At 69.7% G+C, this 13,488-nt stretch overlaps 2 protein-coding genes across 2 annotated transcripts; one reads left to right on the top strand and one right to left on the bottom strand.

The window, feature by feature from the left end:
* The first annotated feature begins 451 nt into the window (after nucleotides 1-451).
* GRN (granulin precursor) lies at nucleotides 452-5,205 on the top strand. Its single transcript, XM_084301243.1, has 10 exons — nucleotides 452-503; nucleotides 1,649-1,824; nucleotides 1,895-2,036; nucleotides 2,386-2,495; nucleotides 2,588-2,696; nucleotides 2,782-2,879; nucleotides 3,177-3,401; nucleotides 3,923-4,147; nucleotides 4,704-4,946; nucleotides 5,036-5,205. Exons 2-10 carry the CDS (start codon nucleotides 1,663-1,665, stop codon nucleotides 5,159-5,161), a joined length of 1,440 nt encoding a protein of 479 aa, XP_084157369.1. The 5' UTR covers nucleotides 452-503; nucleotides 1,649-1,662; the 3' UTR covers nucleotides 5,162-5,205.
* Nucleotides 5,206-5,332: 127 nt separating this feature from the next.
* Nucleotides 5,333-13,182, bottom strand: FAM171A2 (family with sequence similarity 171 member A2). Its single transcript, XM_084300992.1, has 9 exons — nucleotides 13,048-13,182; nucleotides 10,975-11,202; nucleotides 9,319-9,411; nucleotides 8,692-8,850; nucleotides 8,438-8,614; nucleotides 7,755-7,871; nucleotides 7,515-7,641; nucleotides 6,074-7,243; nucleotides 5,333-5,541 (listed from the first exon to the last, which is right to left on the bottom strand). The coding sequence occupies exons 1-9, from the start codon at nucleotides 13,130-13,132 to the stop codon at nucleotides 5,487-5,489; spliced, it is 2,211 nt and encodes a 736-aa protein (XP_084157118.1). The 5' UTR covers nucleotides 13,133-13,182; the 3' UTR covers nucleotides 5,333-5,486.
* Nucleotides 13,183-13,488: the final 306 nt, after the last annotated feature.

Here is a 13,488-nt window from a genome sequence, read left to right as displayed (position 1 = left end):
GTGAGGGGCTGCTGCTGCTTCCTCACACACACAGGGCCTGGGGGGGGCGGGGGGGGGCTGCAGGAATGCTCCCGACCCCAACCAGGACCTGGGGGGGCTCTGCTGGACCCCCCCCCGGACAGCTCCATGGGGGGACCCTGCAGGGACCCCCCCCAGCCAATTCCGAGGGCGGCCCCCCCCCAGCCCCGGGGGTCTCTGCGGGGGTCTCTGCGCCCCCCAGGCCGGGTCCCGGGGGGGGGGGTTCGGGGGCTCCCTGCCTCCCCCCGGCCTCCTCGCACTGCCCCGGGGGGCAGGGGGTGGTCACGTGGCCCGGCGCCACGTGACGGGGAGGGGCGGGGTTGAGGCCCGGGGGCCGTTCTCCCCGCCCCCTTAGCGGCGGCAGCCAATGGGAGGAGGGAGGGCAGTGCGGTGGGCCAATGGGGGAGGAGGGGGCGGGGCTGGCGGCCGGCCGGGCAGGGGGGCGGTGAGCGTCGGGAGCGAGCACGGGCACGGGCACGAGCACGGTACGGGGCGGGGGGCGCGGAGGGGTCGGGGGGGACTGGGGGGGATCGGGGAACTGGGAGGCACTGGGAGAGACTGGGGGGGACTGGGAGGGACTGGGGGGGTCTGAGGGGATTTGAGGGGATTTGAGGGGATTTGAGGGAACTGGGAGGCACTGCGGGAACTGGGAGCATTGGGAGGAAGTGGGAGGCGCTGGGGAGAACTGGAGGGACTGGAGAGCACTGGGAGGTGATGGGACTGGGAGAGCTGGGGGGGACTGGGACAACTGGGAGGCACTGGGGGGCACTGGGACAACTGGGAGGTGCTGGGGGGCACTGGGGAAACTGGAAGAATGAGGGAACTGGGAAGTACTGGTGGGAACTGAGATGCAATGGGGAGAACTGGGAGGCGCTACAAGGACCTGGGGGAACTGAAGGGTACTGGGAGGCACTGGGGGACCCCGGGGGACCTGGAGGGCTCTGGGAGGGTTGTCCCAGTCCTGACACGGGGGGGGGGCCGTGCTGTGACCCAGGGGTCTCCACACACACCCCAAAGGGAGGGGGCAGCGCCGTGACCTCCCTACTGCCCTCCTACCACCCGCACCTCGGTTCCCGACAGGGAGGGGAAGTGAAAGTGGAGGGGGGGGGAGGAGGAAGGGGGGGTTGGGACCTGGGGGGGGGGGGGGACCAGCGCACCCATGGGTGCCACCACGAGGTGCTGCCCCCACACACACCCCACGTGCACTTTCCCCCGCCGCAGTGAGATGCTATCGGGACGCTGCGGCCGGCGGGCGCTGTGTGGGACACCGCAGGGCCCCCCCTGGTTCCTGTCACCCCCAGATGGCACGGGGGGAGGGTGTTGGCCCTTAGGGTCCCCCCCCGAGCCCTTAGGGTCCCTCCCGGACCCTTAGGGTCCCCCTTGGCACGCAGCCCCCTGACCTCTGCTGTGGACTTTGTGCTGTGGTTTATCAGGAGCGGCAGCACCCATGGGGTGGGGTGCTGGGGAGGCTGCTGTAAGGGGGGGAGGGGGCCAGGGGTTTTCCACCACCCCCACAAAAAAGAAAGGGGAAGCGAGAGGTGGGGGCGGGGGAGAGGGGCAGAGCCCAGCCCTGCGCTGTGAGGGGGGAAACTGAGGCACGGGTGCGCGGTGGGGGCGCTGCCGCCCGCAGGTGTCCCCTGCGCCATGAGGACAACGGTGACGCTGCGCCTGGCCCTGGCCCTGGCCCTGGCTGGGGTCGCCGCTGTGTCCGCGCTGCGGTGTCCCGACGGGACGTCCGAGTGTCCCAGCAATGCCACCTGCTGCGTGACGCCCGACGGTGCCTGGGGGTGCTGCCCCATGCCGCAGGTACGGAGACAGGCACGGGGGGACACCGGCCAGCAGCAGCCGCCGTGGTGACCGGGTCTGGTGCCCACAGGCATCATGCTGCGAGGACAAGGTGCACTGCTGTCCCCATGCCACCACCTGTGACCTGGCCCACGGGCGCTGCCTCTCGCCCCACGGTGACATCCCCTTGAGCACAAAGTTCCCTGCCTGGAAGAGCCAGTGGCGGGCACCGGGTATGGCACATCCCTGTCCCTGTACACCCGATGTCCCAGCACCGGGTATGGCACATCTCTGTCCCCGTGTATCTCCATATGTTCCAACACTGGTTATGGCACATCCCTGTCCCCATATGCCCAATGTCCCAGCACTGGGTATGGCATGTCCCTGTCCCCATATGTCCCAGCCCTGGGTATGGCACATTTCTGTTCTCAGTGCCCCAGAGCTGTCCCCAAGCCATCGCGGCGCACCATGGCCCCAGGTGCACCATCATCCCAGAGGGTGGGGACCCCTCACCTTCTGTCCCCCGTGACCTGTGGGGACACGGAGGTGGGGGGTGGCTCACGGTGACACCGTGTCCCCCAGCAGCCCCGCTGCGCCAGGTGACGTGCCCTGATGGCCGCTCAGCGTGCCCGGACGGTGCCACCTGCTGCCAGCTGCCCTCGGCGCAGTACGGCTGCTGTCCCCTGCAGAACGTGAGTGCGTCCCCATGTCCCCACACAGCACCCTGGGGTGGCGGCAGGCTGTCACCCGCGGTGTTGTCACCCGCAGCTGTCCCCCCCCGTAGGCCGTGTGCTGCAGCGACAGGCAGCACTGCTGTCCCCAAGGCACCACCTGCGACCTAGAGCGCTCCATGTGCACCTCGGTGCAGGACCCGGCGTGGGCGCCGGCACGCGGTAAGGTTGGGGTGGGGCTGGGACCCCCCCGGTGCCATCCTGGGGGCGCAGGGGACTCTGGCTGTCACCATCCGTTTGTCCCCAGTTGGTGACGTGAAGTGCGACGACGAGATGAGCTGTCCCGACGGGAACACGTGCTGCCGGCTGAGCTCGGGCGCCTGGGGGTGCTGCCCCTTGGAGCAGGTGGGGGGCACGGGGGGGACACGCAAAGGTCCCCAGGGGAGTAACGGGCAGGACGCATCCCCCAGGGATGTTCCCAGGGAACCGTGTCCCCTCCCAGGTGTTCCCCATGCCCCAGGAGGGGTGGGGGTGTCCCCGTGCCCTGGGTGGGGAGAGCGTGGGTGTCCCCTGTCCCCCAGTGTCCCCTGTCCCCCGCTGCTCACTGGGACAAGCTGGGGGCTCCAGTGACAGGAGGGGACACCCCATGTGTGCCCAGGTGCCCCTGTGGGGTCACACTGAGTGCTACCCGTGTCCCCCCAGGCCGTGTGCTGCCCCGACCACGTGCACTGCTGCCCCCAGGGCTACACCTGCGACCCCCAGGGGGGCACCTGCCTGCAGGGGGGGGTCCGCCTGCCCTGGCTGAGCAAGACCCCGGCACGGGGCCGGGCGGGGGACGTGAAATGCGATGATGAGACGAGCTGTCCCGACGGGAACACGTGCTGCCGGCTGAGCTCGGGTGCCTGGGGGTGCTGCCCCTTGGAGCAGGTGGGGGGCATGGGGCAGGGGGTAACGGGGGGCTGCAGGGGGATGGGGCCAGGCTGCGGTCCCCAGTGGGGTGGGAGTGGGGGGTGACCCCCTTGGGCTCAGCCCTGGGGGGAGCTTGGGGAAGCACCCAGGGGTGTCCCTGTGGGCAGGAGCGATCCCATGGGTGGGCGGGGGGCTTGGGGACGTGGGGGTGTGCGTGGGGGCGAGGGGTGGGGATGGTGTCCCCTGGGCCTGGGGAGGGATGGGGGCAGAAGTTCCCTGTCCCCTGATGGGATAAGGGCAGGTGTCCCCGTGTCCTGGGTGGGATGAGGGTGGGTGTCCCCTGTGCCCAGTGTGATGGGGCCGTGTCCCCTGTCCCCTGCTGCTCACTGGGACAAGCTGGGGGCTCCAGTGGCAGGAGGGCACAAAGAGCTGCGAGGCCACCGGGATGCTCTGGGACACCCCACGTCACCCCCACCCCACACAGGTGACAGCCAGGTGCCCCTGTGGGGTCACGCTGAGTGCTACCCGTGTCCCCCCAGGCCGTGTGCTGCCCCGACCACGTGCACTGCTGCCCCCAGGGCTACACCTGCGACCCCCAGGGGGGCACCTGCCTGAAGGGGGGGGTCCGCCTGCCCTGGCTGAGCAAGACCCCGGCACGGGGCCGGGGGGGGGACGTGAAATGCGATGACAAGACGAGCTGTCCCGACGGGAACACGTGCTGCCAGCTGAGCTTGGGTGCCTGGGGGTGCTGCCCCTTGGAGCAGGTGGGGGGCACGGGGAGTGGCGAGTAAAGGGGCAGGGGGGTGGTCAGGGTGGCATCTGGGGGGGCTTTGGGGCAGAGTGGCACTGTGCGATGTGGCTCTTTGGGGACAGTTAGGGGACATGGCGCAGCCTCCATCGCTGCCACCCCCTCCCCGTATGTCCCCTCCCATGCTGGAGGGCCATGGCAGGTGGCCCCTGTCCCCCCTCTTTGGGCACAATGGGGATGGGGTGTGGGTCTCTGGGGGGGAGGAGGCTGTATGCCCTGAGTAACCCCCCCAGCAGCACCCCACGTCCAGGATGTGACACCCACGCAAGGTGGAGGGGACGTCGCGGGGGTGCCCTGTGTCCTGTCCCCCCCCCCCAGCTCCATCTGCACCCTGCTATGGGGATGTGCCAATTTGGTGGGGGGGGCTTCCCATACACATTCCCCCTCCCCACCCCCCATAACCAACCACTTCAGCAGTGTGGCACTGGGCTGGGGGGGGACACGGGGTGCTGGGGGGGGGAGTGTGCAGGATGTCACCAAGCCGTTGTGTGTCCATCCGTTCCCCCCCCAAGGCCGTCTGCTGCAAGGACCACCAGCACTGCTGCCCCAGAGGCTACACCTGCAACGCAGCCACCCAGAGCTGCGAGAAGCTGCTGGCGGCCACCCCGCTGCGCTTCCCGGTCCCCGCGGGGCCACCACTGTCCCCGCCGCGCCCCGTGGCCACCACCCCTGCTGACACCGCCCGTGCCTGCCTCCCTGGCCAGCGCTGCTGCCGCACCAAGGACGGCTCCTGGGCACGCTGCCCCTTCGCCCAGGTCAGCGGGTGGCATTTTGGGGGTAGGGGACACGGCGGGGAGGGGGGGGCTGTGTCCCCACCCATGTCCCCAATTGCACCTCTCCGTAGGGCTCCTGCTGTGAGGACGGGCGTCGCTGCTGCCCCGCTGGGTACCGCTGTGCCCGGGGGGGACGCGAGTGCTGGCCCCAGCGCTGGGACGTCGGGGGGGGCATCTCCAGCAGGACGCTGCTGTGACCTCCCCAGGGCAGGGGATACCGGCTGGATGTGCCCCGCAGAATAAAGGGTTTCTAGGAAAAGCCCCTGTCTTTTTTTTCTTTTTTTTGGGGGGGAGGGGGGAGAAGCAGAGGCAGAGGCTGCGGTGTTTCAACGGGATTATTTTTATATATTAATGGCATCTAATGAACACGCGGGGGGGGCCCGCGCCCCCCGCTGCAGGCACGGCCCCGCTCACCCTTCTTCTGCCTTGCCCCGTATAAAACATTTAGAAAGACGATTAAAATCCAAAGCAGAGGGCTGGGGAGGGCAAACGGGGGGGGCACCATCGCCCCCCCCCCCGCTCCTATGCCAGCTTTGAGGTGCCGCTGGCCCGGGGGGCACTGCCGGCCCCCCCCGCCCTGTGGGGACACAAGGAGGGACGCATTTCAGTGCTGGGGGGGCACATGCAGGTGGCATCACAAGGTCCCCCCCATGCACTGCGGGGGGTGCTAACCAGCCGTCCACCCCCACGTACACACAGCAGTGTCATGGCAAAGAGGGGGGGCAGTGGGCGTGGGGGGGGCACCTGGCACCCCTCTGGGGAAGGCACCTGGGGGGGGGGGGGGGGGGGGGCAGGGCAGCAGGGCCCCACGCATGGGCACACAGTGTCTGGATGGGCTCCCACGGGGACAGGTGGCCTCACGGGGGGGGCGGCTCGGGGACAGGGTCAGGGACCTGGGATGGGGCCAGTTTGGGATCAGGGTGGGAGTGGAAGCAGTGCTGGGTCGTGCCAATATCACCACGTCCCTGCTGCCACTGCAGGGTCCTGCGGCGTCCCCACCCCCCCGGGGCAAGACCGGAGGTGGGACGGGGATGGGGGACGGGGATGGGACAGGGATGGGACAGGGATGGGACGGGTGGCGGAGGAGATGGGGCCGGGGCCGCGCTTACTTGACATTGAAGACCATCAGCGGCCGCTCCTCCCTCTTCTGCCAGGGGCTCTTGCGGTCGCCCGCCTCGTCCCCCCCCTCGCCCCCTTCGCCCGCCTCGTCCTCGGGGCTGCTGGGGGAGTCCCGGGGGGGCTCGCTGGCGCTGCTGCGGGTGCTGCCGCCGCCGCCGCCCCCGGCCCCCCGCCGGCCCTGGGGGCCGCCCAGCAGCGGGGCCAGGGCGCTGTCCTCGGGCGAGGGGGGGGCGCGGGGGGGCCGGGCGCGGGGCAGGGCCCCCCGGTCGCCTCCCTGCAGGTCGATGTAGGAGTGGCGGACATGGGACGCGCGCCCGTCCAGCGACACGAACCAGGCGCGCGGCGCCAGCAGCTTCTGCTCGGCCAGCGCCTGCAGCTCCCCGTTGAGCTGCGCCACCGCCGACTCGTTCAGCAGCACCGGGATGGCCACCGAGGCCCCCCCGGGGGCCGCCGCCGCCACGGGAGGGGGCCCGGCCGCCGCCGCCGCCGCCGCCGTCGCCGCCGCCGCCGGGCCGCCCCCGTCCGGCTGCGGGGGGCCCTCGGGCGCCCCGTCCAGGCGCATGTAGCGGGCGGGGATGAGCAGGGTGGGCACCACGCCGCGGTACACGTCCTCCTGGCCGCCGTCGAGGGGCCCGCAGAGGATGAGCTGGCCGGGCTGGCCCAGCGACGGCGGCCGCGGCGGCGGCGGCGGCGGCGGCAGCGGCTCGGGGGGCGGCGGGTCCCCCCCCGGCGGCCGCTCGAAGGGCTCGGGGCGGGGGGCCGGGGGGTGGCCCCGCGGGTACTCGTCCGGCGGGGGCGGCGCCAGCCCCTCCGTGGAGCGGGCGGCCGCGAGCCCGAAGGCTTCGCCCGGGCGGCCGAAGTCCTCCCGGGGGATGCGGCGGCGCCCCAGGGTGCTGGCGGGCGCCGGGGGGGCCGGGGGAGCCGGGACCTGCTTGAAGAAGTCCTCGCGGGAGCTGTCGAAGTCGCGGGAGGCGGCGAAGGAGGACTTGAGGACGGGGGTGTGCGCCTCGGTGTCCCCCCCCGAGGACGCCGTCTCCAGGTGGCTGCTGCAGATGAGGTTGAGCTGCGACATGGAGGTGGCCTGGTCCCGCTTGGAGGCGTCCAAGGTCCCCGAGAGCGGCAGCTTGCGGTGCTGCTGCCGCGGCTTCAGGCAGCGCCGCCTGTGGGGACAGCAGTGGCACCAGGGTGATGAGCAGCCCGATGGCACGGTGGCACCGGGGTCCTGTGGCCCGACCCCACCAGCCTCCCTGACCAGCTGGAGGCTGCTAGGTGGGGGTCCACCAGCTGTGGGACTCCTGGGGACTGGTGGCCCCCTATAGTCAGGTGTAGGACATTTGGGAACTCCTGGGGGTTGGTGGCCCCCATAGGCAGATGTAGGGCACCTGGGGGTGCCAGGCAGGTGGAGGTGCCAGGGGGGCGGTGTGTGCTGACCTGCAGTAGTAGATGAGGAGGCAGAGCAGGGTGAGGACGAGCAGGGCCAGCGCACCCAGGATGGTGAGCAGGAAGATGGTGTGGTAGGCGGTGATGTCCTTCATGCCCGCAGCCATCGCTACCAGCCCTGGGGGTGGTGGGGGACACCGGGGTTGGACATGGCCCAGCCCACGTCTCCCATGGGTGCTCCCCCCCCCCCATGGGGTGCTCAGCCTCAGGGGTGCAGGGACTCCTTCCTACCTGTGCTAGGAGAGGGCAGAGCCGCTGCCCAGTACCCCAGCTGGGGGGAGACAAAGGTCCAGTACAGCTGCCGGCCCTCCTTGCGGATCAGCCCCGTCCCATTGCGGACCCACAGCCCTGCAGGGATGAGCACCCAGCATCACCACACGGCTCCGTCCACATTCCCAGGTGACTCCCCCAGCAGGCTGAGACCCACAAACTCATCTCACCCATGGCCATCACCACCCAAACCCATCTTACCCATGGCGATCACCACCCAAACTCATCGCACCCATGGCCATCACCACCCAAACTCGCTGAATCACAGAATCGTTAGGGTTGGAAGGGACCTTGAAGGTCACCTAATGCCACCCACGCACAGGGACACCTCCCACTAGAGCAGGTTGGTGTCACCCATGGTCATTACCAAACAAACTCATCACACCCATGGCCATCATCACCTAAACTCATGTTTTGTCATGGCTCATCCATCTAAATTCATCTCACGAAGGGGTGTAATCACCCAAATTCATCTCACCCATGGCCGATACCACCCAAACTCATCTCAGCCATGGTCAATACCACCCAAACTCATCTCACCCATGGCTGTCACCACCCAAACCCATCCCACTCACGGCCATCGATACCACAGTCCCCCCACAGACACCCCCCTCTGCATCTCAGCATCCCCACCCAGCGCTCACCACTCTTGGGGTCAAACCTCCAGGCGGGCACGCTGGTGGCCACCAGGGTGCCGGCGTCAGGGGGCAGCGGGACAGACAGATGGACGGGGCCAGAGAGCTGCACCTCGGTGCCATTCCCCGTGAAGAGGTGGACGCTGAGGGCCGCCACGGGTGCCAGCTCCAGCCAGGTGGCATTGGCTGCAGGGATACAGGGGATGGGGCAGGTGAGCAGACAGGGCACCGAGGCTCCCCGCTCCCCCCTGTGCCCCCCGTACCGCTGCCGTTGTGCTCAGCCCCCAGGAAGGCAGGGAAGCCCCGCAGGTCCCGCGGGGCGGTGGCGGCCGTCAGCGATGCCCAGAGCTGGCTGTACGTGGAGCTGCGGGGCAGGCGCGCTGCCCGCCTCTGGAACTGCACCCACGGCTGGCCCCGGGCACCTGCGGGGTTAAGAAGTGGGGACGGGAAAGTGATGTCCCCCCCACAAACACAGCATAGCCAGCTGTAGGATGTCAGGGCGTTGGTGGCCCCATAGCCAGCTGTAGGTTCTGGGGGTTGGTGCCCCCCCCGTAGCCAACTATAGGACACCCAGGGGTGCTGGGGGTTGGTGGCACCCCATAGCCAGCTATAGGACATCTGGTCATGTCTGGGTGTGCTAGAGGTGGTTGGTGCCCCGCACCCCCAGCCAGCTTTAGGATGTCTGGGGGTTGATGGCTCCCTCAATAACCAGCTATAGGACACCTGGGGGTGCTGGGGAGAGGCTTGGTGTGCCCCTGATATCCAGCTATAGGATGTCTGGGGCTGGTGTCCCCCCCATAGCCAGCTATAGGATCTCTGGGAACTCCCACATATCCAGCTGTAGGATGTCTGGGGCTCGTGCCCCCCCCAAAGGCAGTTCGCCCACTCACCTGGGGAGCCCAGCAGGATTTGCACCAGGTCCTCATAGAGGATGAGGGTGGCGGGGCGCTCCGGGAGCAGGTAGAGGCTGACGGAGGCGTACACTGCGGAGGAGGGATGTGGTGAGGGGTGGGGGAGCCCCCCCAGACACCTCCCCCCAGAACCCTGCCTGTGCCAGGGCTGGGGAAGAAGAGGAGGAGGGGGCAGAATCGGTCCTGACAGGCGGGGGGGGGTGACACCCCCCCCCTTGGAGGCCTCCAGCAGAGCCCAAAATAGGCTGCAGTTGGGGAGGGGTAAAAATAGAGCAGCAACTGCCGCGACATGGGGACAGGGACAGCGGGGACGGGCAGTGGCACGCGGCAGGCTGGGGGGCACCCTATGCACGTGGGATACCCCCACGTGCATGGCACACACCAGTCCTGGCACACCCCCATCCTGGCACACCCCAGTCCTTGCACACCCCATGCACGTCCGTAAGCCCCGCACGCCCCAAGCACCCTAATTCTTGCACATCCCACACCCCCCCCGATCCTCGCACACCTCAGTCCTGGCACTACTGCAGGCACACCGATCCTTGCACACCTCAAGCCCTCAGTGCTCCCCAACTTTTACACCCCCAACACCCCACCCTTTGCCCCTCCCCTCATCCCAGTCCTCCCCCCCCGTCCCCACACCCCCCAGCTGAGCGCTCCCACTCGTCCTGGCCCCCCGGCAAGGTCACTGCATCGACGCCGCCCGGCACTGCCCGGCGCTGTCCCCTCTCCGCAACGCAGCAGCCCCAGGGCCAGGGGCTGGCACTGAGCCCAGGGTGCCCCCCCCGGGGGACATCAGGGCCACCAGGACACGGCCGCACCCCCGCTGTGCCACATCACCCATCAGAGCCACCCCTGCTGAGCCCCAAGGGCCAGACCCCCAAAATTCCTCTCCCTAAGAGAACACCCCCCTAAAACACTTCGGGTGCCCTGGTAAGGGACTGGGGTCCCAGTAAGGAACTGGTGTCCCAATAAAGGATCAAGGGCCCCCAGCAAGGAACCTAGTAAGGAATTGGAGCCCTCCAGTACTGGAGAAGCGAGGGTCCCCATTAAGGCATTACGCCCCCCTCTCCCCCCCATAAGCGATAGAGGTCCCCAGTATATAACCAGGTCTCCCAGTAAGGGATCAGCTCCCACAGTGAAGACTCAAGGTCCCCCATAAGGGCTCTGAGGCCCCCAGTAAGGAATCAGGGTTTTCCAGTAAGGGGCTGGGGTCCCCTATAAGGTATCTGAGCCCCCAACCTAGGAATCTGAGTCTCCTATAAGAGACTGGGGCATCCTATAAAGCATCAGGGTCCCCGTGTAAGGGATCCCATAAAGGCCCAGAGACTCCCAGTAAGGGATTAGGATCCCCCATTAAGGGACTGGGGGCCCATCACAAGGGCTCAGAACCCCCCAGTAAGGGTCCAGGTTCCATCCACAAGATGCCAGAGCCCCCCACTAAGGGATTGGGGTCCCCTAAAAGGGCTCAGAGACCCATGGTAAGGGACTAGGGTCTCCTATATGTGACAGACTCCCCTCAGTAAGGGGCTGGGGTCCCCTATAAATGCTCAGAGCCCCCTATTAAGCGATCGGGTCCCCCCATAAGATCCCAGAGCCCCCCCTCCCCAAGGGCCTGGGGTCCCCATCACTCACGCGGCAGCTTGGTGACGCGCCAGGGCACGGAGGCGGTGACGTAGCCGCGACGGGTGGCGGTGACGAGGACCCAGGAGCCCAGGCGGTAGGCGAGGGGCAGGACGCCGGCGCCCTCGTGGTCGGTGGTGCCGGTGGCCAGCGAGCTGCGGTTGCCAAAAACCTCCAGGGTGGCCTGGGCCAGCGGGGCCAGCGCCCCGCTCTCATACACCTGCACCTTCAGCAGCACCTCTGCGGGGACACGTGGGGTGGGGGGGACGGGGACAGGACGTGGTGGGTGCGGGCACGACCCTGCTGGCGTGGCACGGGGTGGGGTGGCATCGGGTGGGTGGTGGGCGGCATCCTGCTTGGGGTGGTGGAAGCCACCCCAGTAAGGTCGCAGGTACCACCCAGGGGGTCATGGGCACCACCCCACGGGGTCCGAGACACCACCCCACAGGGTGCGAGGACTCAGCCCAGCAAGGTGCTGGTGGACCCATCCCAGCAGGTCATGGGAACCCTCCTGGCAGGGTGGTGAGCCCCATCTCAGCCAGGTGCTAGACCCAGCCCAAGGGGGTTCACGGGCAGCTCCCCAGCAGGGTGGCGGCCACCATCCCAGTAAGGTCACAGCGACCGCGGCTACCAGCCCAGCAAGATGCTGGCCACCATCCCGGCAGGTCCCCAGGCCCACCCATGCAGGGGGCAGGTCCCAGCCACCCCGCAGGTCCCAGCCACCGCAGGGTGACGGCCACCACCCCCTGCCCCTTTCCGTGCCCACCCGATGCAGACAGCGGGGGGCCCATCGCCCCTGCCACCGTGCTCCAGGGGCCGCAGGTGGCACGGGTGCGTTTAGGGTGGGCACAGCCGGGGGGGGACCCGCTCCCCACGCCCCCCCCATGCTGCCGGCCGCCTGCGCATGAGCCTGCAGCCCTTGGCAGCCCGCCCGGCTCGGGCGCTGTCGCCCAGGCAACGACCTCGTTCATCCCGCCCGCCCCGGGCGCTTTCGGGACCCCACGGCCCCCCCCGGCAGCATCCTGCCCCCCAAAAAGCCCCCGCAGCAGGGGGCAGCCGCCCCCCGCCCAGATGTTGCCCAGATGTGGGCGAGGGGAGGAATTCGCAGCAGCTGCTCTGGCGATGCGCCTGAGGGGGGGGGGAGAATAAGCATGGGGGTCCTGGGGGGGGGCACAAATAGCAGGGACAGCCGGCACCCGCGGGGCAGCAGGAATGTCCCCATGGCCACGTGCCAGCCACCCGCAGCTGCCGGGGGACAGCTGGCACCAACGGTGTCCTCGGGAACGGGGGGCCCGCCTGAACCCCCCAGCACGGCAGCATTGCCCACCCATGAAGGGGCCCCACTGGGTGGCACGGCCACACTGGTGCCCCCCTCCTTCCCCCCCCCATTCCTCCCAGTACGGCCCCACAGCCCCCAGTGCTCTCCCCACACTGGTGCCAGGCCCCATGCCCCGGGGTGGCATGGGGATGGGCACGGGTGACACTGTCTGGGTGGGGGTCAGGGACACCACATTTTGCCCCCCCCCAACCCTTGCCAACCGTCTCAGCCCCACGGGCACCCCTCACCCCGGTGGGTGCGTTTGGGGTGCGGGGAGGGGTCGTGGGGAGCCGCAGGGACCCCAGGGTGGCACCCAGCGCCCCCAGCCCCACCCTGCCTACCGGAGGTGCCCGCTATGGGGCTCACCCCATCCCCTACCAAAAGGACCCCCCACCCTCTCCCTGGGACCCCCCCCCACCATCACACACCCCAGCCCTGCCCAGAGCCACCCCCACCCCCACCACCCCCACGGCGACCACCAGCCCCCTCACCCCAACACTGCGACCCCCCCCTCATCCCCCCCCATGCACCGAGGGGGGTGCCCCCCCCCCCCAAAAAAAAAAAAACCCACCCCGCGACACCCCCGCAGGTGGGATGGGCGGACAGATGGAGGGGAGGGGGGGAGAACAGACGGACGGCGGGGGACGGACAGACGGACCAGGAGGGGGATGCCGGGGCTGGGGGGAGGATGCCGGGGGGCGTGGGGGGAGGATAACGGGGGGGGGGGTTGGCCCCGGCCCCGCCGCGCACACAAAGGCCGCACTCACCGAGCGCCCCCGGCTCCGCCGCGCCCCGCGCCCCGCGGCCGAGCAGCAGCAGCAGCAGCAGCGGCAGGAGGCGGGGGGGCCGCATGGTGCCTCCGCGCCCTCACCCCGCCATGCCCGGCCCGGCACGGCCCGGCCCGGCCCGCCCCGCCCCGCCCGGCTCGGCTCGGCTCGGCTCAGCCGCGGGGGCCGGGCTCCACCTGCCGGCCCCGCCGGGCAGCGCCGCCCGCACCGGGAGGAGCCGGGGAGGGGGAGCCGGGCCCCGGCGGGCGGCGGTGGGGAGGGGCTGGGCGGAGAGGGGCGGGCGGCGACCCCCGGCGCGGCCCCGAGCCCCGGTCCCGCACCCCGGGACCGCCGCCGACCCCCCTCGGGGCCCAGGCCCACCCGTCCTGGCACCGACCCCCCCCAGGACCGGCAGCGAGCCCCGGTCCCGGCACTGCCCCC

This window comes from Netta rufina (genome assembly GCF_964035555.1).
Source record: "Netta rufina genome assembly, chromosome: 24".
In the NCBI taxonomy this organism is placed as follows: Eukaryota; Metazoa; Chordata; class Aves; order Anseriformes; family Anatidae; genus Netta; species Netta rufina.
This window is presented reverse-complemented; position numbering and strand designations above follow the sequence as displayed.